Raw genomic sequence first — 25,415 nt, forward strand, 5'->3', positions numbered from 1 at the left:
GTGTGTTGTTGTTTGTAAATAACTTAACCTGTGTAAAAGCATTAACAAAACTAGTAGATTAGAGAAAATACAGCTATTGCGTTTGTTTGAAGCACGGCTAAGACATGAGCTAAGCTAAGAGCCTACAGCAGCAATGCCGCGTTAATAGACTTTAAAAAAAAAGGTTTTGTATTGTTTCATTATGTCAAAATATAGATGGATAGATAGTGTACAGGTGCTAAAGTTACCGGGGATTTTTTATGCTCAACACACCGCCATTGCTCGCCCAGGCTGGAGAGGAAGTGCAGTTGTGTGGAAAAAAGTGGGCAGAGCTGAAGGAGATCAGCTCAGAGCGGCAGAGAGAAGCCTCACAACACCGGAGGACGACGACGAGCGCGCAGGACGCACATCATGCTGCTCGACGCCCCGATGAAACGTCCGAAATGGCCCAAAACCGTCCACCCGGCCGGGGCAGACGACGGAGGATAAGCTGCGACTCATGGAATGGGTAAGAAGAAGCGAGAAATATCCTGAAAATGGCTGTGAAGAGTTGTCAGGGCGCGCGGCAATATGGAGGACAGTTTAGGCGCAGTGTTAAAATGGCCATGATGTGCTGTCAGCTAGAACCGAGAAAACCCACAAAAAATACAGTAAATGTTATTAAATGTTGTTAATTTCGACGTATATCTTGTTGTAGATGACGCCTGTCACGTTTGAATGGTAAATATATGAATAGTTTTCTTTGTACTCGTCGAATTTCGAGTTTTTTGCAACCTACGCATTTAAAATGTCCTTTGTCCTTGAAAGGGCAAACTCGTTTGTCTGGTTTTTGTCGAATTAAACGTTAAAAATGCTTCTTTTAGCCGTTTTCAACGATGTATGTGAGGTTATTGACACTTACACGTCAGGATTTGGTATTGTTTTGTTGGTTTTGCACGTTTTAAAGGGTTTTCAACAATTTCTACAGAATTTATTTTTAGAAATACTTCACAGCTTTACAATTGTTTTCAAAGATTTCTCCCACAGTGTAGAAAGAGGTAGAAGGTGACTGAAGACTTTGTGATGGGATTTTTTGCTTTTTATATTAAATTGTAACATCCAGTGACATCATAATGATTATATATATGTTGAATTATATTACAGTTAGTCGATTTTAAACGATGAACATCAACTCAAGTCAGTTCTTTAACCCAAATCTGAGTCTATAAGGTCCAATAATCTTACATATACTTCGAAATACAAAATAGGGTGTTGGCTTTTAACCCTTTCATGTTCTGAGCCTAGAAAGATTCCATAAATGTAACTTATTTTACTTTTCCATGTTACATTTGGTGAACAATTACATGCACATTTGTATTTTTAACCTGAGAAACCATTGGCCACGAGTTTATAGATTTAAAGACAAATTAAGGTGCTTAAAATCTGAAATTAAAATGATATTAAATTCCAACACTACTGTGACTGGAAAAAGCTTGATATATTTTCACATGAAGCCATATGCCAAGTAAGATAAGCAATCATGCATAAATGGTTTCCAAACCAATAATACTGTTATATATTATACATTTATGAAGTATATGTAGTACATTGGACAGAACGTTCTGACATGCCAATGTCACATCACTGTTAGGGCGACTGTATAACAACATTTTCATATTAAATATTCATTTACTTGTTTTCCTATTAAGGTAATGAATATTGAAACTTAACTTTTGTTAAGGTCTAGCCATTTTATATTAGATTAACAGAAAATACTTTTGGTGTACTTTATTGTTCTGGCATGTTTCATCAACTCTTATTTTTCCCCTCTTTAGGATATTATCCTAGGAGTTGATGAATTTGCCAATGAAAAGAAGAACGAAGATCCCCAACCGTGGGGAAAAAAAGGTATGTTTTCAACCAAAATGACACCATTTTCAGATTCACTGTCGTTATGACAAATTTCTGCCATTACTAAACATATCGCCACTAGGTTGTGCTATTACAGTAATTTAAACGCTAAAATCATTTTTTTTTCGTGCATTTTAAAGGTTTGCTCCGAGCTAGTATGATGGGATCGGCGTTCTTGGATGACTTCTGCGAAATCGTCCTGTAAGTATTATACATTCTGTAAATTATGTATTACTGTTGAAGGGCTTCTTCTGTTTGCATTAAAACATACTCTGAAAAAAAATTCATTTGTGAATTTTAATCAGTATTGTTACTAAGTTGAAATTAGAATCTGGTTTGGTGTGATTTTAAAAATAAATGTCTTGGGAAATTAGATTTGTGAAATTTCCGATGTAACCATTATTGAGTACCACAGCTCATAAACTTAAAATTTGTATTTGTGTAGATGTATACAACAAATTAACTTTTTGATGTTACAAGTTAATTTTTAGCTTTGTGTTTTACAGGTTAATTAAGTTAAGTGATGATAGCTAGTGTCACATGTGCGATGTTGTTACGAAAACTGTTCTGCCCCCTAGTGATAAACGTGCAAACATTAACATTGCTATATTATGTAATGATATATACTGGTTTTGCTCCTTGTTGTGGCATGTAATTCTACAAACAAATTAACCATAATCTCAGATTCGATATATTGTATCGTTGAACGACACTTCAATTTTGAAAGAAATGTTTAATTTTTCCTGGAAAAAGAATCACTGAATTAAAGTAAAAAAAAACCAAAAACTCTTAGGATGCCAACACATAAATTCTTTAGAAAGGCAAATATGTATTGACAGTGGGTCGAAACCATTAAAAATAATTCCCACCAGACTAGATGGCCACTGCCATTAAAGACACAATTCTCATTGCACTTTCACCAATATTGAGCGCTGACATGTTGCAATAAATTATTGATTTGGCACCATCATCTCCAGTGTTTACTTGTAGTTCAAAGACATCAAAAGGAGATTCTCTTTATTGATGCAACGTGATCAATGCAAATGTTGGATTTCATTTTGAAAGTGTAGTTGGTACCAAAGGGATAATGTAATTTTGTAGCAATAGTCTTTAGTCACCAGTTAAGTGGCACTAGTAGTTTTAATAGAAATGTTCAAAAAAAGAAATAAGTCATCATTCATTATACTCAAGGGATTGCTTTGAAACCATTAAATAAACTTTGTATCTCATCCTGTTCTATCTCTTTACAGGTTGGCCTGATAAGATACTTCCAGTGAAACGAGTGAAGACAGCTTTTGTAAGTATTCATTCAATCATTATCTTCCATTACTGATTTATTTTAATGATTTTTTTGGTAATTGGTAGGGTTAGTTAAAAGTTAAAATGAGTTGGGTAATGATTGGTATTGCTTTTGTTTCATGCCAGTGGGGTTTTGGGTTTTGTTAAGAACTCCCAGGTATATTTGCTGGTGTTCAGATACCTTATATGGAATCTCTGATTGTGTTTTCTGTCAACATTCTAAGCCTTATGAAGCCCTTCCAGGATGTAGCTAGTATATAAACATACATGCATACATTCATCAAACGCATTCAGGCAAACAATAGTCTTACAGTATCTATAATAACCCAAACATTTGCCATTGAACTTAAAAAGTCTCTTAAATTGTTCACTGAAATGCAAGTGTAATATACAGTTGCGTTGATTATTTGCATTAACCGTAATTGGGTATTTTCTTAAAATTAGGGTTTTTTTTGTGCAACAAATTTCCTGCACGTTTGTAGCCACATTTGTAACAAAACTAACGCTTCATCTTTGAACAATTTTAGCGTTAATGCAGTATTACATCATATTGACACAAGAGTAAGGTATTAAATGTCTGAAATACAAATTCGATTAGATTCGAATGCAAAATTTGTTCTAATCTAGTTAAATGTCATCCTGGAAGGACTAAATGATAAAGGTTTTTTTTTTTTTAAACTAATTTCAAATTGCATTAAGTTAGCATTGATGTTTTAACTGGTGTATGCATCAGTCGTACTTGAGCTATAGCCTTCTCTAGCAAATGAGTAGTTACCCATTGAATTTGGTGTAATGCCTAGAAGCACCAGTTTGTCAGGAATTGTACGATTATTAACAATCGCTTGTGAATTCAAAACTGCTTAATTGATATTGGTTGATCTTAATGGATTTACTTCTTGAGTGGTGCCTTAAACTTTTATTTGTTTAGATTGTAGCTGTATTGTTATCTTGTGGTTTCCTGTGTCATTCTAACTGGACGAATCGCTAGTTGTCAACCATGCAAAAAGTTTTCAGAGTCAACTATTACATTTCCTCAACAATTGTGTTGGTAGCATTTTAAACATGTTATGCTACAAGCTACATTGGCTCTATTTCAGTATAGAAAATGTACAATGTACATCGCTGGATTTGCCTTTGCCGATTTCTAGATTTGCTTAGTTGCCATTCAAGTTAAACTATGTTGGCTTAAATATCAGGATGATGAGTTATTATCGATTTCCCTTGAATTGTGGGCTTATGCATCTTTCCTTTTTCTTTTTTTTTGTTCTTGTCCCATCAAGACTCAACTGGATATTGCTGACATGGAAGAGAGACAGCTGTTTTTTTTTTAATGTGAAGATGTTGTGTTTTTTTTTAAACTTATTTTTTCGCTATTGAACTTAATTTCTTTTGTCACAATTTATTTCTTAACCTTTACAGTTAAGCTTCTATGCTTGCTGTATGTTGAGTTGTTAACCAGTCATGAAGTATTTTACCAAATGACAAGTATCACCCTTTGTATGTCTCAATATTGTTTTTAAATAAACCGTTGAAACTTGATTTTTTTTTTTCCTGAGATTATTTCATATACATATCTATAACTTGCATAAGGTTTTGAATTGTCATGTTAATAGGATTGATTAAAAATTGCACAAAAACGTTACAAAATGTCACCGATTGTTCACTTGAATTCACTTGGCTAATGCTAACTTTCTAATAAAATCAAAGTCGTTTCTTTGAATTGATTTTTATTACGGCGACGACTAAATTCAGAAGTTGCGTTGAGCATCTTTAATATCTTCTTTTTTTTAAATAAAAGTTAATAAATTCCTCAGATGTAGATGGATTAAAAAAAGAATTAGACGTGAAAAGAAATGGTTTCCATTAGCTACCTAAAATGGCTTCCTCCTCCAGTCTTGGCAGGAAGTGATGCAATTGATAAAAAAAAAAAAAAACATTTCTGTGCCTATATTCTAGTCTAAAAACGTGTATGTTTTACATGTTGAGTTTTGGGGAATAAAACTAAGAAAATGTTGTCAAAGTTTAAATTTAAAATGATAAGTGGGAGGGACTTATACATCACCTGAGTGTGGGCTAAATCGAAATAACGTCAATCAAAGGCAGAGCTTTCAGAGCCGGGAAGAAGCTCTAGATGGCGGCTGAGCCTTGGGAAGGGTGCTATGGGCTTTCGTCTCGCCCTTTTTCTCTTCCGTGTTATGCCCATGGCGACTTCGTTTTGATCTCTCGTGATGTTTAATGCTTTGCGGTCGTTGTTTTTATCGAAACCAGTGCGTTTTTTGTAGTTTTTATGTGGTATTTAGCGCTCCGAAGCAGCCGTCTGTGCGGTGGGAGTGCTTGTCGTTGTTTTCCATACTGGGCTCCGGCAGCCATGGTGCGCCTCCATTTTTAGTGCTGCTCGCCTCTGTCGTCTGACAGTGCAGGAGTCTGTCAAGGCCTACCAGACGATTAATAGCTGGATTTTCACTAAAAATACATAGTTTAAACTATTATTTTCATACGTTTCGTGCATTTTCGTCATTTTTGATTTAAAACTTAGATCGCCACTCGTTATGGTTTATTACCGGAGCTACGGCATTTCTTCAAACGGACTCGGTATGTTTACATTATATATCGTTTAAAAGGACGTTATTTTTGCCTTTAAATTCATTTTCGTCTCTTCTGTATCTGATGACGCAGTTAAAATTAATTGCATGCGGCTCGACCCGTGCAGCAGAAGCGGATCGACATCCAGCACATTGTCGTTAGCATTTTAGCTTTATTTACATTAGCGATGTAAACAAATGAGCCACATTTATTTTATTTTCAAACACTTTCGTCGTGTTGCTACTACGATTCGGGGATTTAACTACCAGCTGCGCAGAGGCAAATCCTTGAGAGACTGGATCGTTCATGTCAACTTTTTTTGACAATAAATACCTGGAGATCAAGGACCAACCTGTGAAGGAAGAATTAAAGGATTCTACGATGATGAAGAACAAAAGTAAGAAGCTGGAGGATGAAGGGTCGACACGAAGCAATGCATCCAGGTACGATACTTGTACTGTTTTTACTTTTTTACCAAGTCTTGTCTTGCTGTGTACCTGTCAAGTTTGTGTTTAAGAATGTGATATTTTGATCCATTTTATCATTGTCACTAGTGACCTTGCCGTTGTTGTATAGCCACACCCTTATTTTCTGCCTATATGTCGTTTTAGTCAGCTGAAAGGCTTTTATGTCAATTAATGTTTTTCATATACCCTGAACTTATCTGGTCTTTTAATAAGTTTTAATGTTTCCTATTAGTGACCTTGTCTTACTAGTTGGCCCACTGCATTGCACCATTTTATCCTTCCTTATTTGCTTTCCTTTATTTACTAATTTAGTTTTCATTTAAAAAAAAAAGTTTATTTTCAATAGTTTCAAGTCTGTCTTTGCAGCCAGTTTCAGTAGATGTAATCATTATACATCATTCTATATACAGAACCATTCAACTAATTGTTTAAAGCCACTTCTAACGTTCATATTTTGAGGTCTTTTCTAAAACTAGTTTTAATTTAAACAATATATGTACACAACATATCTACAATAACAATGTATACAAGTTTGCAGCTTTAAAATAAAATATTGTGAGGAGCCAACCTTTCCCCTTAAATGTCCAGTGTGAGTTTTCAGGACATTTAATTAGATTATATATGACTTTATTAGTCTCTTGGGATATTGATTACTATCCTTGTCAATTGTACTTGTTTCTTTATGGATGGATTCAATAAGGAAATGAAATAAAGTCAATCTATTTGTTTTGTATATTAACTGATATGTTTTGTAAGTAGTTGCTAATGCTTAATACAATTACCACATGTTTACTATTTGTCTGGGTGTTCATCCTATATGAAAAAAAGAAATCCTACAAATTTCTGTACAATAAAGTGACAGTTTTTAAACTTTTAAAGCTAAAATGAAACTGTTTTATATCCAGTTTAAATGATACAGCAGTAGTTTAGGTGATTGATTTAAATCCAATTTTGTTTTGGAGATGTTCCATTGGACTTTTGAGCCCTTTTATTCACGTCAAGTTTGCAGATAAAAAAATATTCACCATCACATGGTGGAACTGGAGCCTATCCCAGCTACTCGGGGCAAGACCGGTCACCATTCTGGCAGCCTAACCACTACACCACTGTGTGCCTCAAAACAGTGTCTGGTTCCTAGTCTTTTGTAAAGGACACACTTGTCTGATTATGGTCTCAGTTATGGACTATCAAATACAACATTTATTTTATCATTTATTTTGGCACACTTTATCCTAACTCCTAATAGACGTCCTAGTTGACAAACTTAAATAAATCCTTTTATTTATTAAAAAATATTTAACAAGAATGCCATTAAATAAACAAAATTTCAAGCATTTCTTGTGCACAATACAATTACACTAATTTTTTCATCATTTTTGTAACTTGAATATTGTTCTGATCCATTTATGAGCACTTTTTTTGCAAATGTCTTCTTCCCCAGGTCTTCTTCAGCAGCTCTGAAACAATAAAGTCTTTCATGAAACCTTTTGTCAGTCCACTCCATGTAAATAAAATGTCAAGTTTTTTTTCTACAGAAAGTATGACTTGGTATGGTGCATGTTTGAATTGCCTTAGATACTAGAAATTGTCTCCAAACCTTTGCTTTAAGCTATTGCACCACAGCTGCAGTTTTTTTTCTACTTGTGGCAGCCATTTTAGGTTTCTTGTCAAACTCTGCCTTCATTTTGATTGAATCTTTCTGCTATGAATAGGTGCTACTGAGGGTAAAAAAACAACAAAAAAACAGCAAAAAATTAATAAAAGTTTGTTGATTTCCTTAGAAATTAACTCTCTTAAGATAAACTTATATGGTGTTGTTAGTCACAAAACGGACATTGCTTGGTCAGTTCACTTCACTGCATTTAAATGGTTATTCAATGGAGGAGAAACCGGAAGTTCTCTGCTCTTGGAAAGCCGGGGAAGTGAATCGCCATTGGTTTAGGAGTTTCCTGGCAACGCATCAGCCAATGAGAACTCGAGGTTGTAGTACCGCCTCTTGACGACGTAATTCAAAGCGGAAGCGTTGCTGATTACGTGTCTCTACACGTCACCTATTGACGTGACATGAATCCAAACATTTCTAATCTGAAAGTGAAATTGACAGTTTGGTAAACGTAAAATCTTTTTTTTTTGTGGCGGTTGTACAGATTAAAAGAATTAATTTATGAAACTCACATGAAGTTAATGCCTTTTTTAAAACTTTTTTTTTTTTTTTTTAAGACAATCGTTTATTGACTTTGCTTTTAGCATCCAAGTCCCTTTTAAATACATTTTATTTGATATATGTGATTAAATAAATGTAGTGTTTATTTAGGTTATATCCACACGATTCAACCGTATTCAATACCTAACTTGCTAAACAAAAGGCAGAATGCTTTCCCCCAAATAAGTCATCTTTATTCGTATATAATCATCTTATTTAGCTATATTATATTCTATTTATGTCAAACATTTTAGTCAGATAGCTTGTACTGGATAATACTAGTCCACTGTGCACTTGTTATATTCCTTTAAGTCTTTTGATGTCATCCCTTAAACAAAGTGTCAAAACGAAAATATTGAATATATTAGGTTTTGCCCGTCACCATAAGTTGAGGACTACACACTGAACTTCTACCCTGACTCAGTAGCCTTGGATCATTTAGGAAAAAAACCTCTCACCTAAAGGATAGTTTTCTTTCTATCGGTTGTTGTCAGCTGAACCAATAACACTTGTTCTAGGATGGTTGAATATCTTTTGTATTGTTTTACTGTACCTGTACATTACGATTGTTTCAAGTGGTCTGATAAAGTGTAAATCACCCTTTTCATATTATTCTCAATGTAAGTTTATTGTTTGTAATGGTCTCATTCCACTTAATAGCAATTCCGCTTCAGAGGAATCCAACCGCTCTGCATCAGACTCTGGAAGTCCATCTGAGAGTGAACATGGTAGCGAGAAGAGGAAATCCCATAACTCCGAGTCAAACAGCTCGTCTCACTCGGAGTCTCACTCGGAGTCGGAGTGTGATTCCGCTGGCTCCAAGCAGGACACCGGCGAGGTCAAGGACAAGGCTCCCAGGAAGAAGGAGCGTCTTGCTGACGTGAAGAAGGTAAATATCAACTGAGCATATTCACATTATACAGGCCATCGCATCCAATCTGAAGTGAAAACTAAATGGCAGCTGATGGAATCTGTGTCAGTGCTCACGTGTTGTAACTGAAGGTCTTTTTACTCCTGCACACTAATGGTTATCCCTTTAATTTAAATTCCTAAGCTGAAGCTATGCCGCCCTTCAGGGATGTAGCACTGCTTTCATCTTCCTACAGGTTAAATACGTTTGTGAACTTAAAACTTAAACTTTGCTATTTACCATGTGTCCTTAAGCTTTCTTTTGTATTGGTTTTGTATCCATCAATTTTGTTTAGCCAGATCATACATATATGAATGGTGATATAAGTCTTTCTCACATGTAGGCATTAGTGCAGTGTTGTTTATTAAAGTGTATTTTCTTTTATTTTCATGGTTGATCTAAGGACTGGATAGACAGTCGAAGGTTGCAGACATTTTTCAAACATTCACCATCAAGACTCATTTACAATATGTTGAACGATTGAACCAAAAAAAAAGTTCATTACAATCCTTAAACATAAATAGATTTACAAATGTGGAGTAATTCCATTGACACAGTATATCTGCAATGATTGTTTCGTTTCTCTGCCGACAGATGTGGGAAGAACACCCAGATGTTTACGGTGTCAGGAGGTCCAACCGCAGTAGACAAGAGCCAGCACGATTGAACATTGGAGCTGGGGTAAGTTCGTGAATCAGAGTTGGATTTAGCAAATAAAAGTATATCAACGCAGTACTTGACAGAAAAACAAAAAACTACTGCGCCTCTGCTACCACCTAGTGGGAGACAGTTGTAACTGAAAAGAGTGTGTGGGACTTCTTTATTCACAGGGAAGCAGTGGCTCTGAAAGTGAGAGCCCCAAAAGAAAACCATCAAAAGCTAAGAAGGAGTAAGTCTGACATTTTTATAATCTTCTTTCCATCATTTTTGTTTCACTTTCACTATTATTCATCACATTTGTGGTATAGTCTACAACACATCACTTTTTTTTTTCCTGACTTCCACTCTTCTGTCTTTCTGCTATTTGTGTTTGGGTATCTGTTTGCTTCTCAATGGCTCGGTTACACCTAATCAGTCAAAGAATTGATCACGCTATTGGATCTATTATCCACTTCTGGCTTCTCCTCGTCTAAGTAATATTGACACCTGGTGACAGGTGTCTGGAAATCCTTTAGGGTTGGAAACGAAATTGTGATTGGCCTAAACGGTGAACTTGTGACATTTTTTCCATTGTAAGCAATATCTGGAATGATGATGACTCAAATGATACTGATGACCATGATGATGATGATGATGATGAGGAGGAATCTCAAAGTGAGCCAGAAGAGAAAAAAGTAAGATCCAGGCGACTCGCAGCAAGAAGGTAAGCTAAAGTTGAGTCTTGGTACACAGACAGCTACCCACCTGTCATTGACTTCACTCTGTGTCATGATTTCTTCAAGACTATTTTGTTAAACCACCTGGACCGCATGTGTTGATGTCAAAAGTTGTCACTTACACTTCCCACACCCTTATTTGAGACACTAATGATTCTTTGATTTGACTGAAGGCCTCAGTCCAAGTCATCCAGCAAGAAACAAAAGGGAAAAAAGAAGAAAGTGCAATCCTCTGCTGACGACGACGACGACGACGATGACGATGGAAATGATGAAGAGGATGACGATGAGGACGATGATGAAGACACCCCAAAGAGACAAACCCGTAAAAGAGGTGCTACAAAAGTCAAAAGGTGCTTTTTCTGCTTTATATTTTTAAAAAAAAGAGAATTGTATCAACAAACGTCTTAGTGAACTTTTATTGCCTTCTTTCGATTACTTTAACATGAACATTATGTGCCAAATCTGACTGTCCTGTGTCAATGTTCTTCTGCTTCTGTCATTTATTTGACCTTGTTCTTACTCGGTGTAGTTATAAAGAGGACCAGCACGACTTTGAAACGGACTCAGATGACCTCATAGAGATGACTGGCGACGCCTGCGAAGAACAGCAGGATGACGACAGCGAGACCATCGAGAAAGTGATGGACACCAGAATAGGCAAAAAAGGAGGTGGATATTTTTGCTCTTTTCCCTAAAACATTAATGAAAAGCGCAACATGCTTAATTTTGATTACTAAAATGAGGCTTCTTCCTTCAGTGACCGGGGCTTCCACAACAGGATATGCCGTGGAGGAAAACGGCAACCCGGGTGAGGGCTTCGACCCGGAGAAGGACGAGGGGGAGGCTCAGTATTTGATCAAGTGGAAGGGCTGGTCCTACATCCACAACACGTGGGAAAGCATCGAGTCGCTGACTCAGCAGAAAGTGAAGGGAATAAAGAAGCTGGACAACTTTAAGAGGAAAAACGACGAGCTCAACGCGTGGTGAGTAGAAGTGACCGGATCTTTAAACCTGGTGATTTAATTCTGTTTCTCATGAAGTGTTCTCTCTTAAAGGTTGAGAAGAGCGTCGCCCGAGGATGTCGAGTTTCACAACTGTCAGCAGGAGCTGATGTCTGACTTGAACAAGCAGTTCCAGTTTGTTGAGCGAATTATAGGTAAGAGTGATCTACTATACTCTCCATCTTTAAACCTGAGTAATAGCTTTCTCCAGTACAACAGGCACAGATGCTTCATATTAGGGTTCCACAAGTTTTTTGCTCCAATGGGCAGATGAGCGTCCACTTATTTTGATGGACAATCTTTCTTAGAAAGTCTTATAAGGAGTTCAATTCATGTATCTAAAAACAATACTTTGTTTGGCATTAAAATGTCTTAATTCAACATTTAAAAGGTCTTTAAAGTTGGATATTGTGTTACTTTCAAATCTTAAAATATCTGGTAACATTTATGTATTTATTTAAATAATAGTAATTTATGGATTGAACACAAAAGAGTGAAGCAGTTGGAGCTGGGAATCTCAAATCAGCTGCACATCAGGGTTCTACTTCCAATGCGGTTCATGTAGCAACTTCAGCAAGAGACATAGGAAGGTTTAAATTTAATGATTGGCTGTCCAAACTCAATTTTTCTTTATTATAGAAAATGGTAAAAGGCAACAGTGTTTCTAAATCTTGCTCACATCAATAATTGATGTGGTAGGTTTAAAAAAAACAAACAATTTTGGCTGATGGTCGATTGGGTCTTAAATTCAATTTCAAACGGTACCAAGTGTTTTTCATTGAACGTGCCTTAGGCTGTAGGAACTTTGAAAAACAAACATTAGGTGCCTGCAAAATAAAATTTTGAATAAATGTGAGCTCTTGGGTTTTTTCTCTGCAGCGACATGTTCCTATAGTGTATTTGTTTTCGCTCATTTTGCTAGTTTGCAAGTTTCCTTTTTTTAGTAATGTATCACTTGACTGAGACAAATTGATTTTGATCTGTCGAGAGGTATTTGAAGTTAAAGTTAAAGGGTTAGATATTTTTGTCATACTGAACTCTCAAATGACTCCAATGAGGGATGAATAAAGTAATAATTATATCACATAATAATATGTTGGTTCATCCATAAAGTTTAAAACAATTTTGCACAGACGGCAACATGTGTCTCACCATCTTATTTTTTCTCGTCACACAGCAACAAAAACAGGGAAAACTCCGGGATCATCTGAGTTTCCATGTAAGTAATCATCTTTGTCTTTGAGATCCCACTTTATAACCTGCAGCATTTTAAACCTGATTGACTTCTCTCGCCTTCAGCTCACAATCACAATAAACCGTCGTCGGACGAGCCGGAATATCTGTGCAAGTGGATGGGTCTGCCGTACTCCGAGTGCAGCTGGGAAGACGAAGCGCTGGTCAAGAAGAAGTTTCAGCACTGCATAGACAGCTTTTTGAGCCGGAACGGCTCTAAAGAGGTTCCCTCAAAAGACTGCAAGGTGAAAGTCAGTTCAACTTCTTTTCACAAATATTAAATAAAATGTGTATAAAATATGTAGAATGGAAAGTTTGTCAGTAACAAAAGTTTAAATTGGGCAAATAAATAAAAGGCAACTGGATTATTCGAATGTACTTTTAAAAGCTCTTAAAATATGCATTTTTCAGGCATTAAATATATAATGTAAGGTATATGTAATATATTGTTTGTTTATTGAAAATAAAAATAAAAACTAATATGTACTAATTTACTAATAACAATGTAATTGGAAATGTTAAATATGTCCTTCTTCTTTTCACAGTTTGATAAAAATTCTTTTAGCATTAAAAAATTAAATAAAAATGTTTGTATAATAATGAGAGCAGCCATTACTTAGAGGCTAATAATAAAAAATATTGAATTTAGATGATTTATTTTAGATGTAGAATAATACTTTCAAAAAGAAAGAAACATTTAAATATACAGATTATTGAATTTGTTCATTTAATAAATCATTTATCTTTTTACTATATAAATGATTGAAGTCAATTATTAAAAACTAGGAAAAAAATAAATTTTAACATTTTAAATCATTTCAAATTCAATCCATGCAATTCTGACATTTTTCCATAGCTTTCCTGCCACTTAATAATAACTATATCAATATATTCTCTGTATTTTAGAAATGACTGATCAATTTAAAAAAATATATTTTTAAACCTTATAGAGCTGTTTTAAAATGTCAAATATCAGTTTTGATGTAGAAATGTCTCTTCCCATCGCAGGTTTTGAAACAAAGGCCGAGATTTGTCCCTCTGAAGAAGCAGCCGTCCTACATTGGCGACGAGAACCTGGTGTTGAGAGACTACCAGCTGGCTGGGTTGAACTGGTTGGCTCACTCCTGGTGCAGGTAAACGACAAGATGGACAAAATCATTTTATAAAAAAAAAAAACGACTAATCTTTTTGGTCCACTACCTGCACAGGTGCAACAGCGTCATCCTGGCTGATGAGATGGGGTTGGGAAAGACCATCCAGACTATCTCCTTCCTGTCCTACCTGTTCCATCAGCACCAGCTTTACGGGCCATTCTTAGTGGTGGTGCCGCTGTCCACGCTCACCTCCTGGCAAAGGGAGTTTTGCACCTGGGCCCCCGACATCAATGTAGTGGTGTACCTCGGTGATGTCATGAGCAGGAAATCGGTAAATCCTCAGAAGCGATTATTCTTTCAACATTGGATGTACAATTGTTTTTTTTCTGTAGATTCGTGACTACGAGTGGGTGAACCACCAAACCAAAAGGATTCGTTTCAATGCACTTTTGACCACGTATGAGATTCTCCTGAAGGACAAGGTAGTTTTAACCTGACGGGTGTAAACAATGGGCCGCTCTCTAAATCATCATTTGACTTCAGGCTGTCCTGGGGAACATAAACTGGGCCTTCCTGGGTGTGGACGAGGCTCACCGCCTAAAGAACGATGACTCCCTGCTGTACAAAACCCTCATGGAGTTCAGGTCAAACCACAGACTCCTCATCACTGGCACTCCTCTGCAGAATTCCCTCAAAGAGCTCTGGTCGCTGCTGCACTTCCTCATGCCCGACAAGTGAGACCGTTGACACCTTTTTTTAGTCCCGTGCACAAAGTACTACGTGTCTTATCTGACTGTTCAGGTTCCATTCGTGGGAGGACTTCGAAGACGACCACGGCAAAGGTCGAGACAATGGTTACCAGAGTCTCCACAAGGTCCTCGAGCCCTTCCTCCTCCGGCGCGTCAAGAAAGACGTCGAGAAATCACTTCCTGCTAAAGTGGAGCAGATCCTCCGTGTGGACATGACGGCCCAACAGAAACAGTTTTACAAGTACGATCTCATCATCTTCCTGTTGCTCAGGCACGTTTCTCCGCTGACCTCGATTTCCTTCCTCCAGGTGGATTCTCACAAGGAACTACAGAGCTCTTTCCAAAGGCAACCGGGGCAGCTCCTCCGGCTTCCTCAACATTGTTATGGAGCTTAAAAAATGCTGCAATCACAGTTTTCTCATTAAACAACCCGAGCTGGAAGAGTTGGACACGAAAAACCACCTGCAGGTATGTTTTCAGACTCGCAGTCGCTTCTCAGGACTGAAGTCTTAGATTAACGTTTTATATATTTTTATTACAGAACCTTGTGAAGGGCGGGGGGAAGCTGGTGCTGCTGGACAAGCTGCTGACCAGACTCAGAGAGCGGGGCAACAGAGTTCTGATCTTCTCCCAGATGGTCATGATGTTGGACATTCTGGCCGAATATCTGGCAAAGAAACGTTACCCATTCCAGGTACAGTTGGTTTAATGTAATTTATGGATTGACCACTATTTAATGCTATGTTGCATAATCATAAGCCTTCAATCTCCTTGTTTCTAAACCTTATGTTGTACCTGCTCAGATGTAGATCTCAACAAGAAACTGTTTTGATTTGTTAGCACCGTTTCTTATAAGAACATCTAAAATGTATTCAGTATTTTGAGTTAAAAGATTAGAATTTTGTGTTACAAAACAAATACAATTAATCTATGAGAACAAACATAGTAAATGCAAATAGTGAAAGGTAGGAAAAGAGGATTATATCCATTTTAAACGTAAATATCTCTGTAAAGAACAAAACTAAAAGTATTTCTACATTATATTACAAAAAAAAAACTATCCCAGAATGTTGTACTATTGCACACTTTAAACAAAATAATTGAACCAAGAAAAACATTTTTTTTCTTAACTCACCAAAGCACAAAGAATCAGTTTCAGGATTGATTAGAATTTAAGAATAGAAATTAAATGAGTGAGGGTTTGATGGTGTTCTGTAGTCAAATTATTTTTTACCTTTTATCAATTAGTTGTTATTACCTATAAGCTCTGCTGCTAATAATGACTAGCAAACCCTTCAAAACTTGACTTTAAAAAGTAAATAAAACTATAAAATAATTATAATTAACAAAATGTCATGGTTATTCGACATTGTTCGAAAGCTTATTAGAAACTAGAAGGGCAAGTTCAGGTCCTGTTGAGATCATTTGTTTATTTTTATCTTACAATTCTTGAATCACAAAAGTTTTTTTGATTGAATTCATGCTCAAAGTTTTACAGTCATGAAATTAGCTCCTTGGTTGAGGTATGCACCATATATGTGCTGTTGTTGTCAATTCGTTTAACTTTTAGATGAGAAGGCACAATTGATACAAAACAATAAATCTTCTGTACTAAAAGAAATAGGATGTGTAAAAACTGATGGAACATATGTACTAGGAGGAAAGCAAAAATGAAACTGAAAGATTAGTGAACACAAGTCAGGAAATAAACATTTAATGCACTGAAGACTTGACATTAGTTACATATCTGTCTGAATATGCAAGCAGAACTTTATAAATACTGTAACTATGATAATTTAAAATCATTAAACTCTTGGTAGCTTATTAACTGATGGACTTTTTTTAAATACTTGGATCTTCTTGTGAGAGTTGTTTTTAATCGGGCAGTGTTTGTACAGAGATCAGATATCAGTGTTGTTGCACGCACAAGCTCCGCCAGAAAGAGTTCATGTAGTTATTTATACCAGCGTGATGTGCAGTGCTGCAGAACTGTATCATATCAGCTGCCGTTTTGTTTTTAGCTTGTAAACTGCTGCAGACAAGAAGCATTTACCTTCCTAGAAGAGTTTAACGGTTGGTTCTTCTTGTTTTCAGCGACTGGATGGATCCATTAAAGGGGAAATCCGAAAGCAAGCACTCGACCACTTTAATGCTGAAGGCTCGGAGGTAGGTTTGATTAGACAGAAAAACCTTTTCTGTCAGTGATCGAAGGATATTTATTGTTTGAAAAATGTTTAATTAAATTTTTCTTAAACTAACTATCAACCTGTGCTGACTTGTCTTTTGCATTAGGACTTTTGCTTCCTGCTGTCCACAAGAGCTGGAGGTTTGGGTATAAACTTGGCTTCGGCAGACACAGTAGTCATCTTTGACTCCGACTGGAACCCTCAGAACGACCTGCAGGCACAGGCCAGAGCTCACAGGATCGGCCAGAAGAAACAGGTGACTTCCTCACCTCTGTTAAGTGTCTGCCTGTAAAATAACACTGGTTTACGTTGTAGGTAAACATTTATCGACTGGTCACCAAAAACACGGTGGAGGAGGATATCATCGAGAGGGCAAAGAAGAAGATGGTCCTGGATCATCTTGTTATCCAGAGGATGGACACAACTGGACGAACAGTACTTGACAGCAACTCAGGGAGCACCAAGTATGTGGTTAAAACACGTGTGAGGATTTTTCTAGAAATGCTAATAATGATCTTTTTTTTTTAGTTCCAATCCTTTTAACAAAGAAGAGCTCACCGCAATCCTCAAGTTTGGTGCAGAAGATCTTTTTAAAGAGAACGAAGGAGAAGAGTCTGAGCCACAGGTACTGTTTCCTCCTGCTAGTAGATGTTCTACACATGTGTGGAATTAAACCTGAATGTTTCTGTGTTTGCAGGAGATGGATATCGATGAAATCCTGCGGCTGGCAGAAACACGAGAGAGCGATCAGGGCTTGAGTGCCACAGATGAACTCCTCTCGCAGTTTAAAGTATGTCCAAGTCATTCTTTTACAGTATTATCAGCCTAGATAAATCCATAGATACAACTTAATTCATCCCTTGTTGAAATGACTTTGGTAATCGGGAACATATTAAAATCAAAATACTAAGTTTACTATACTATACTAAGTCTTTATTCATTAACATTTTTATATTCAAGATCATTTACTCTCTGCTAAATCAGATGATGTATTGAGTTATAAATTCAACATTTATTTTTCACGTTAGATATCCAAAATAATGTTCACCGCTTAATTCTCCTTTTTAAACCTTTTTATTTTTCAGAAGCATCTTATTCAAAAAATATTTTCAAGAAAAACACAGGATATTATTTTACATTTTCTGCAGTTATCTTAATATTATTAAATTCTGCTTGCAGGCTTTTCCTTGATTTTCTGGAACTCCTGTGTTGTTCTCAGTATTATCTTGACCTTTAAAGTATATATTTTTTACTGAGTATTGTTTTGATTGTTTAAGTGCTTTGTGACCCTGGTCTGGAAAAGCGCTATATAAATACAAATTACTTACGTTAATTTTGATAAAAATGTCAAAATCATAACATAGTTATCTCAAGACAATTTACTTTTTAAATAACACAATATAAGAGAAGTGAAAATGCTTTCGTTCTCTGAGTCTTTGCTTGATGTTGCAGGTGGCTAATTTCTCCAGCATGGAAGAAGCTGTCCCGGAGTCTCAGGAAAAGCAGCCGCGAGAGTGGGACGACATCATCCCAGAGGAGCATCGTCGCAAAATTGAGGAGGAGGAGAAGCAGAGGGAAATGGAAGTTTTCATGCTGCCTCGAAGCAGGAGTTCCAACAAGCGGGTAAGATTCTGGATTGCTGCTAGAGATGGAAACGATTATTCTCCTCACACACGATTAACCTTTTGAATTTCTCAGGCTCAGGCAAACGACAGCGACAGCGACGTGGGCTCCAAGTTGAAGAACCGCTCGTCCGGCTCAGAAAGCGAGACCGAGGACAGCGACGACGACAAGAAGCCAAAGAGACGAGGGCGACCACGAGCGAGGAAGAATAACGTCGAGGGATTTACTGACACGGAGATCCGCAGGTGAGATCTTTTCAGCCTTCAATGATTACGATCTTCATTTAAGACTGAAAAAAAAACTCATCATCTTGAACAGGTTCATCAAAGCCTACAAGAAGTTTGGATCTCCACTTGAAAGGTGGGAGGAGAAAAATATGTATTTTTAAATGGATATAACTGTAAAAGTGTTTCCCCTCTGGGGATGAATAAAGCTTTTCTATTCTATTCTAAATATGGCCGCTTATAAATGTGACTTGTAATGGGCTGACAGGTTAGAAGCTATTGCTCGAGACTCCGAGCTGGTGGATAAATCCATCGCAGACCTGAAGAGACTGGGAGAGCTGATCCACAACAGTTGTTTGGCTGCTGTACAGGAGCACGAGGAGCAGATGAAAGAGAATCCAGTTGAAGGTACTTTCTTATTGGACGTTAGGGTATTTAAGAGCTTACATTAAATTAAAACAAAGCACTTAAGTAACAAATCGAAAATGCTAATCTTTTTCTTTTTTAAAGATAAATCAAATATATTTTCTAACTCAATTTCAGTTCAAGGTAAAACAAGAAACACTTACATTTACAATTCCAAGCAAATGAGAACTTAATCCAGCTAAATCCTTTAAACTTGGCCCTCTCTGAAAATGATGCCAAGTTTCATTGAATTAGTAGATCATGGGCAAAGATTATAAAGCAAAATAAAATCTATCTAAGCTGCCTTACAAAATGAAGTCACTGTATCATTATACATCATCAGCTGTTTCATGAAGCCTCATCAAACCATCAGACGTTATTAGCTATGTCTTAAATTAATTTTCAAAATCCCCAAACTTACTTATACCAGCATGTAACCTGTGATGTAAGTTCTGTATTGTTTTTGTTGTGGTTCATTGTTTTTCAGTACAGTTATGTCCTTTATTGACATCTAAAGAAAATCTGATTTTTGTTTGTTTGCGCGTTTTGTTATTTATTTAATTATCTTACCTGGAATGTTTCTGGTGAGTGAAGACAAATGTTCTAAATCCTTTTTATTTTCAATATTGTTTTAATTTGTCTTTTTTAAATACTTTCATTGTGTCTGTATAATAGACTTTTAGAGAACAACATTCATCCGATATGTAAACTATTATTGTTGGCTTCAGTTTATCAGTCAAACAGAAGTGTAATCCAGTTTAATTTACTATTCATCATGTACCATCAATCATTTATAATCGTTGTTTGCTTGTGTTCTTGTTCCAGCCAAAGGTCCCGGTAAGCGTCGAGGTATAAACATCAAGATCTCTGGAGTCCAGGTCAACGCCAAAACCATCATCCAGCACGAGGAGGAGTTCGAGCCTCTGCACAAAGCGATACCTGTTAATCCTGAAGAGAGAAACAAGTATGAAATCATGGAATAAAACGTGAGTGTTTTGTTTAGAAGCTAAACGACTCTTCTCACCAGGTTCAAGTTGACGTGCAGGGTGAAGGTGGCTCACTTCGACGTGGACTGGGACCTGGAGGACGACGTCCAGGTGCTCCTCGGCATCTATGAACACGGATTTGGCAACTGGGATCTGATCAAGACCGACCCGGACCTGAAGTTGGCAGAAAAGGCAAAACATTTAATTTCTCCTATGAGTACATTTCAATCTATTCATATATCGTCCACCGAGCTGTTTATCACCGGGATCAAAGCCTTACATATCCGTCTCTACACAGATTCTACCAGACGATCCGAGCAAGAAGCCCCAGGCCAAGCAGCTGCAGGCGAGAGCCGAGTATCTTCTGAAGCTGCTGAAGAAAGAACAAGACACGGATGCGTCTACGACAGGGGAAGAGGTACGTGAAGATGCTCCCACTAAAATCCATGTTTCAGGCTCATCTTCTGACACAAGATGTCATTTAAGTTTAATACAACATTTTTTGTCGTTGAAATACAAATACATTTATTAAATAGAATCAACATTTTACATTCAAGGATTCAATAACCTTCTCGTCATTCGATTAAATATGAATTGAGCAAAATTAGTTTTTGAAGTTTGTGAATGATGGCAATGAAAAAGCAAATCAAACGATACAAAAAATACACAAAGAGAAAAGGGTGTTAAATTATATAAAACATTTACATATTTGTTTTGTTCTATACACATCTTATGCAGATGATTGCATACACAAAAGGAAAAATAATGCAGCACTTCACTCATACAAACACAAAAACATTTCAAAATATATTTTAAAAATGGTCAATCATTGATCTTAACTAGCAAATAATATTCTAATATCTATTCATTAAAGCTGCACCGTAGACGAGAACGAAATAATTCTGTATATTTTAAAACAAAGTTTGAAGACCTCATCATCTTATCTTTCCATCAAGGTCAAAGTGAAGAAGAGAAGGCCTCGAGTGAAAAAGGAAAAGGTCCTGAAAGACGAACAAGGCAACGACCTCTCTTCGCCTCGCCTGTCGGACAACCCGTCGGAGGACGGCGAGGTCAAGGTTGGAAACTCTGATTATTAAAGCCTGTAAATGATAGTGAAGCCTTGAGGAAGATTGAGGTTTTTTTTATTTATTTATCGTCAAGGTTTAGTTTTACAGAATCTGCTTTCTATCAATGTCAGTTTTCAGGGGTTTTTATTTTCTTTTTAGTAGGTTAAAAAAAAACGAAAGAAGTAGTTTTGTGTTTGTGAATACATTGTGTGACATGGTTGTGATTTGTAAAGTAAAAGTACGAATAATCTCTCTTAAGCATGATGGAGGCTCGGAGAAGTCGCCTGCCAAGAAGAGACAACGGAAAAAGGATAACAAGGAAAACAAAGAGAAGCAGGGAACTCCCAAAAAAGAGAAGGATGGGGACAAGGAAAAAAAGGGGGGAAAGCCCAGGAAAGAAAGGGTGAGGATTCAAACAAATATTAACACTAAATTAAAGGAAGTGGTACTAAGCACTCTGTGGTAAATCCCTAACAGGCTAAACCTGCCAAATCTAAGAAGACTCAAGGTCCGGTCCACATCACAGCCGGCTCTGATCCCGTCCCCATCGAAGGAAAGGAAGACGACGAACTGGACTCGGAGACCTTCGGCATCGTAAGGGTTTTATTTGTTTTTTCTAAAGATCGTACTTAGGGCTGTAGTGACGGTGAACGTTCCTAGTGTAAGGAGCGCATGAGGCCGGTGAAGACGGCTCTGAAGCAGCTGGACAAACCTGACGAAGGCCTGTCGGACCAGGAGCAGCTGCAGCACACGCGCTCCTGCCTGCTGAAGATCGGGGACCGTATCACAGAGTGTCTTAAAGAGTACAACGACCCGGAACATGTGAAAACATGGCGGCGGTAAGAAATATTTGTTGTTCCCTCTTTATTGTGGATTGTTTGGAACGACTTTTTGTTTCTTTTTTTCCCCACAGAAACCTCTGGATCTTTGTGTCCAAGTTCACCGAGTTCGGGGCCAGAAAGCTTCACAAGCTTTACAAACTGGCTCTGAAGAAGAGGTCGCATGAAGTGGAGGTACTTGACTTTGAAGTTTATTTTTTTTTAAGTTGAAATATTGTTGCCTTAAACCTTTCTGGACTCTCATAGAAGGACCACAAGAAGAAGGAGGATTCTGGAGGACGGGGAAAATCTTTCAGACCAGACGGCTCGGGTTCCAGTCGGGACTCTTCGGGTGCACAGCAGACCTCCAAGCTGGGGTCTCACCCGGGGCAGTCGGGCCACCACAGAGAGCCCTACAACATGGCTAACAAGCGCCACTTTGGCAATGATGGTAAATCTTTAACTGCCGACTATAAATTTATCCACCACACATTTTTGACCGCTCTGAACTCGTGTGCAGATCGGGGGGACTGGAGGGGAGACCGCAAATATAACTACCAAGGCAACAGCAACCCGTCGTGGCAGGGAGAGCGCCACCACCAGTACGACCAGCATCGCTACAAGGACCACTACAACGACCGGCGCTCGCACGGGGATCAGTACCGCAGCTCGGGCGGCTACCGCAACAACACCTCTCCTCGGAAAAGGCAGTATGATCAGTACAATAATGACCGGGACCACCGGGGGCATCGACCCTATTATGACAGGTGAGCTCATCCAAGTGAAGGAATCGACACGCGCCGAAAACTTGACGGGAAAGACGCAATAGGCGACAAACTTAAAAAGATACAAACATTCACCAAATACAACTCACAAAAACAGCATTCATTATAATACTTATTTATTTCAACACTTAAATATAGACACCAACAAAATTGAAAACTTAAAAAATAAAAATAAACTTAAATGTCAGGTTAAATAAAGTAGGATAAACACAAAGTCTTGATCACCAACAAACTAAGATATAATAAAAATATAATATATGATATAAATAATAAAAGAAAATGTAGACCATGTTAAAAACAAATATTAATATTTATATTATTTATTTATTTTTTTGCTTTTGTTTTTATGCTTTTAAAATATTTTTATTGACACAAATAATAGTCGTACACATAATCGTTTCACACAATCTATTCTATTTCTGCGTAGCTATAAAGAGAAAAAGAAAAACGAGACGCAAATGACAACATAAAGTACAAAGATTAATGTAAATAAAAAATATATTTATATACTGTATATTTATTTTGACGGGCAAAAACATTTTTTTTATGATTCTGTTTCAAAATGAAAATAAAGATTCATATAAAATGAAATGCAGTGACACACTACCAAACACGCACTATACACACTCACATACACTAACAGATTAAAGACACACTTTAGTTCCCATTTAAGCAATTGAACCCAATTAAGCATCTTATTTTATTGCACCGTGATCCCTCTAGGGGGCGCACAAACCACTTCAGGAAGCACCAACACTGATGTCATCTCTCATTTCAGGCATCAAGACAGCAAAAGAAGACGCCCGGATGAATTCCGTCCCAACTACCACCAGGGCAGAGACGGACCTCCACAGGACTACAGGAGGTTGCCGGATCACAGGCAAGCGGGTCCAGCCGGTCCGGAGCACTACGGTCGGCCCTTCCCGCCCGACAAACCTCCCTCGGCGCTGGACCCTCGCTCACCACAGGCCCAGAAGTCGCCCCCGGACGCTCGCTCGCCACCGGAGCGACCCGCGGAGCCCAGCGGCGCACCTGACGCTGCTACCTGGAACAACAGGAAAACCTGAGGTTTTTCCTATCCAAAAAAAACAAAGGTGAATTGTGGACTCGCCAGTCATAAGCTGAAGCTTCTCCCCCAACAGACTTTTTGGATGTGAATCATTTGTGTCTCACAAGAAGAAAGTATTTCTTCTGCCACCATCGATGAAGACTTGCAGTTTGAAGATTTAGTCCTATGGACTATAGGACAATTTAGGATGTTGAATGATGACTCGATCCTAAAAGTGCCTGTAGGTCTTTTTCTCTTTTGGACAGTAGACGTACTGGACTTATTCCTGAAGTAACCTTGACTGACCGTGGCGTGTCGAGGTCGGACGGAAGAATCATCTCGCGTCGAAACTGACCGTCGTGAGGCGGCGTTTTTAAGCAACCGTGTGTACAGACAAACCTGTAAAAGTGTAGCTTCTTCTTCCACTGGGTCGGCTAAGCGAAGTCGCAGTATTTATGACAGCGTTAACACTAAGACCGCCAGTATTACCGCGGAGGAAAAAAAAAAGAAAAAAAGAAGGTTATTCACTGTGTCGGCATCGTTGACCTCGCTTCAATCTCAAGACTCCATTCTTTCGCCCCATGTGCCAAATTAGCCCTGCTGTGATTTTGTTTCCACGCTTCTCCATGTGTGCCTTATTTATGTTCCCATGTTTTCCGTTCAGGGCAGAACTGGCGTCGTATTAAATCATGTCGTGTGTAGATTTCATCCAGTCGGCCAAAATTTGCTGCTGAGCAAAAAAAGGGACCACGAGTCGTGAGTAACCGTGTTGACGGAGGGTTCCTGGAGAGGCGTCGGTCTCTGCGGAGCAGGAGATCATTTCAAAGAAATGGATTTTTCTTTTGTCCAAACTGTTACGATCAACAGCCATGGAGTTCCAGGTGGAGCCAGCGTCACTTCATGTATCATAGAAGATTCTGAATAATTTATATTTGTGACAAGAACCACTCTTTGACAAATGTGCTGTGCATATGTTTGGACATATGTAATAAACTTTGTTACACAAGTTTACTTTTCTTGACCTTTTTTTTCTTGGAGCAGCTATTAATATAAAACAATTAAAATAATGATTATATTTTGTTTCTTTGCTTTCAAATATATTTTTTATTACCATAGTTGTATTATGGTTTGTTTTAATAAATGTGTAAAACTAAATAATTTATTAATATACTATTAACATGTGAATATTCACAGTGTTAATTTTGTGTTGCAACTAAAATTTCGGCCACTAGACGGCCGCCGTCATTACGTCCTGCGCAACTAAAGGAAGAGGGATATCCTGCAAGATCCCGGCAGTAACTGAGGCCGAGAGGATACGGTCGACTGCAGAAGCCGATGTTTGGACATGTTTTGTTTTCAAAGGTAAAATATATCCTTGTTCCTAGAGTATCTCAATATACAGCAATATATTGTATTGTTGCCCCTGTATCGTGATACCCATCGTGTCTCTAGATTCTTTACTTCACCACAATATTTGAAGTCAATT

The 25,415-nt window shown here is 37.6% G+C and overlaps 1 protein-coding gene and 1 long non-coding RNA gene across 2 annotated transcripts; both read left to right on the forward strand.

The window, feature by feature from the left end:
- Nucleotides 1-254: 254 nt before the first annotated feature.
- Nucleotides 255-4,707, forward strand: LOC148073617 (uncharacterized). The gene is made up of 5 exons (XR_015712123.1): nucleotides 255-487; nucleotides 1,794-1,866; nucleotides 2,010-2,070; nucleotides 3,120-3,166; nucleotides 4,449-4,707. It is a non-coding gene; the product is annotated as an uncharacterized LOC148073617 (long non-coding RNA).
- Nucleotides 4,708-5,224: 517 nt separating this feature from the next.
- Nucleotides 5,225-24,936, forward strand: chd2 (chromodomain helicase DNA binding protein 2). The gene is made up of 38 exons (XM_087796665.1): nucleotides 5,225-6,194; nucleotides 9,082-9,310; nucleotides 9,926-10,012; nucleotides 10,162-10,220; nucleotides 10,569-10,694; nucleotides 10,881-11,060; nucleotides 11,240-11,379; nucleotides 11,468-11,693; nucleotides 11,766-11,866; nucleotides 12,889-12,930; nucleotides 13,011-13,189; nucleotides 13,953-14,077; nucleotides 14,153-14,369; nucleotides 14,431-14,520; nucleotides 14,582-14,772; nucleotides 14,840-15,028; nucleotides 15,096-15,255; nucleotides 15,329-15,481; nucleotides 16,882-16,953; nucleotides 17,080-17,229; nucleotides 17,289-17,437; nucleotides 17,502-17,598; nucleotides 17,671-17,763; nucleotides 18,426-18,596; nucleotides 18,672-18,841; nucleotides 18,915-18,956; nucleotides 19,089-19,228; nucleotides 20,051-20,189; nucleotides 20,253-20,403; nucleotides 20,510-20,629; nucleotides 21,168-21,287; nucleotides 21,538-21,681; nucleotides 21,756-21,872; nucleotides 21,939-22,117; nucleotides 22,192-22,291; nucleotides 22,364-22,547; nucleotides 22,617-22,863; nucleotides 23,660-24,936. Exons 1-38 carry the CDS (start codon nucleotides 6,058-6,060, stop codon nucleotides 23,946-23,948), a joined length of 5,505 nt encoding a protein of 1,834 aa, XP_087652791.1. The 5' UTR covers nucleotides 5,225-6,057; the 3' UTR covers nucleotides 23,949-24,936.
- The last annotated feature ends 479 nt before the right edge of the window (nucleotides 24,937-25,415 follow it).

Source organism: Callionymus lyra, chromosome 8, assembly GCF_982586985.1.
Source record: "Callionymus lyra chromosome 8, fCalLyr1.hap1.1, whole genome shotgun sequence".
Lineage (NCBI taxonomy): Eukaryota > Metazoa > Chordata > Actinopteri > Syngnathiformes > Callionymidae > Callionymus > Callionymus lyra.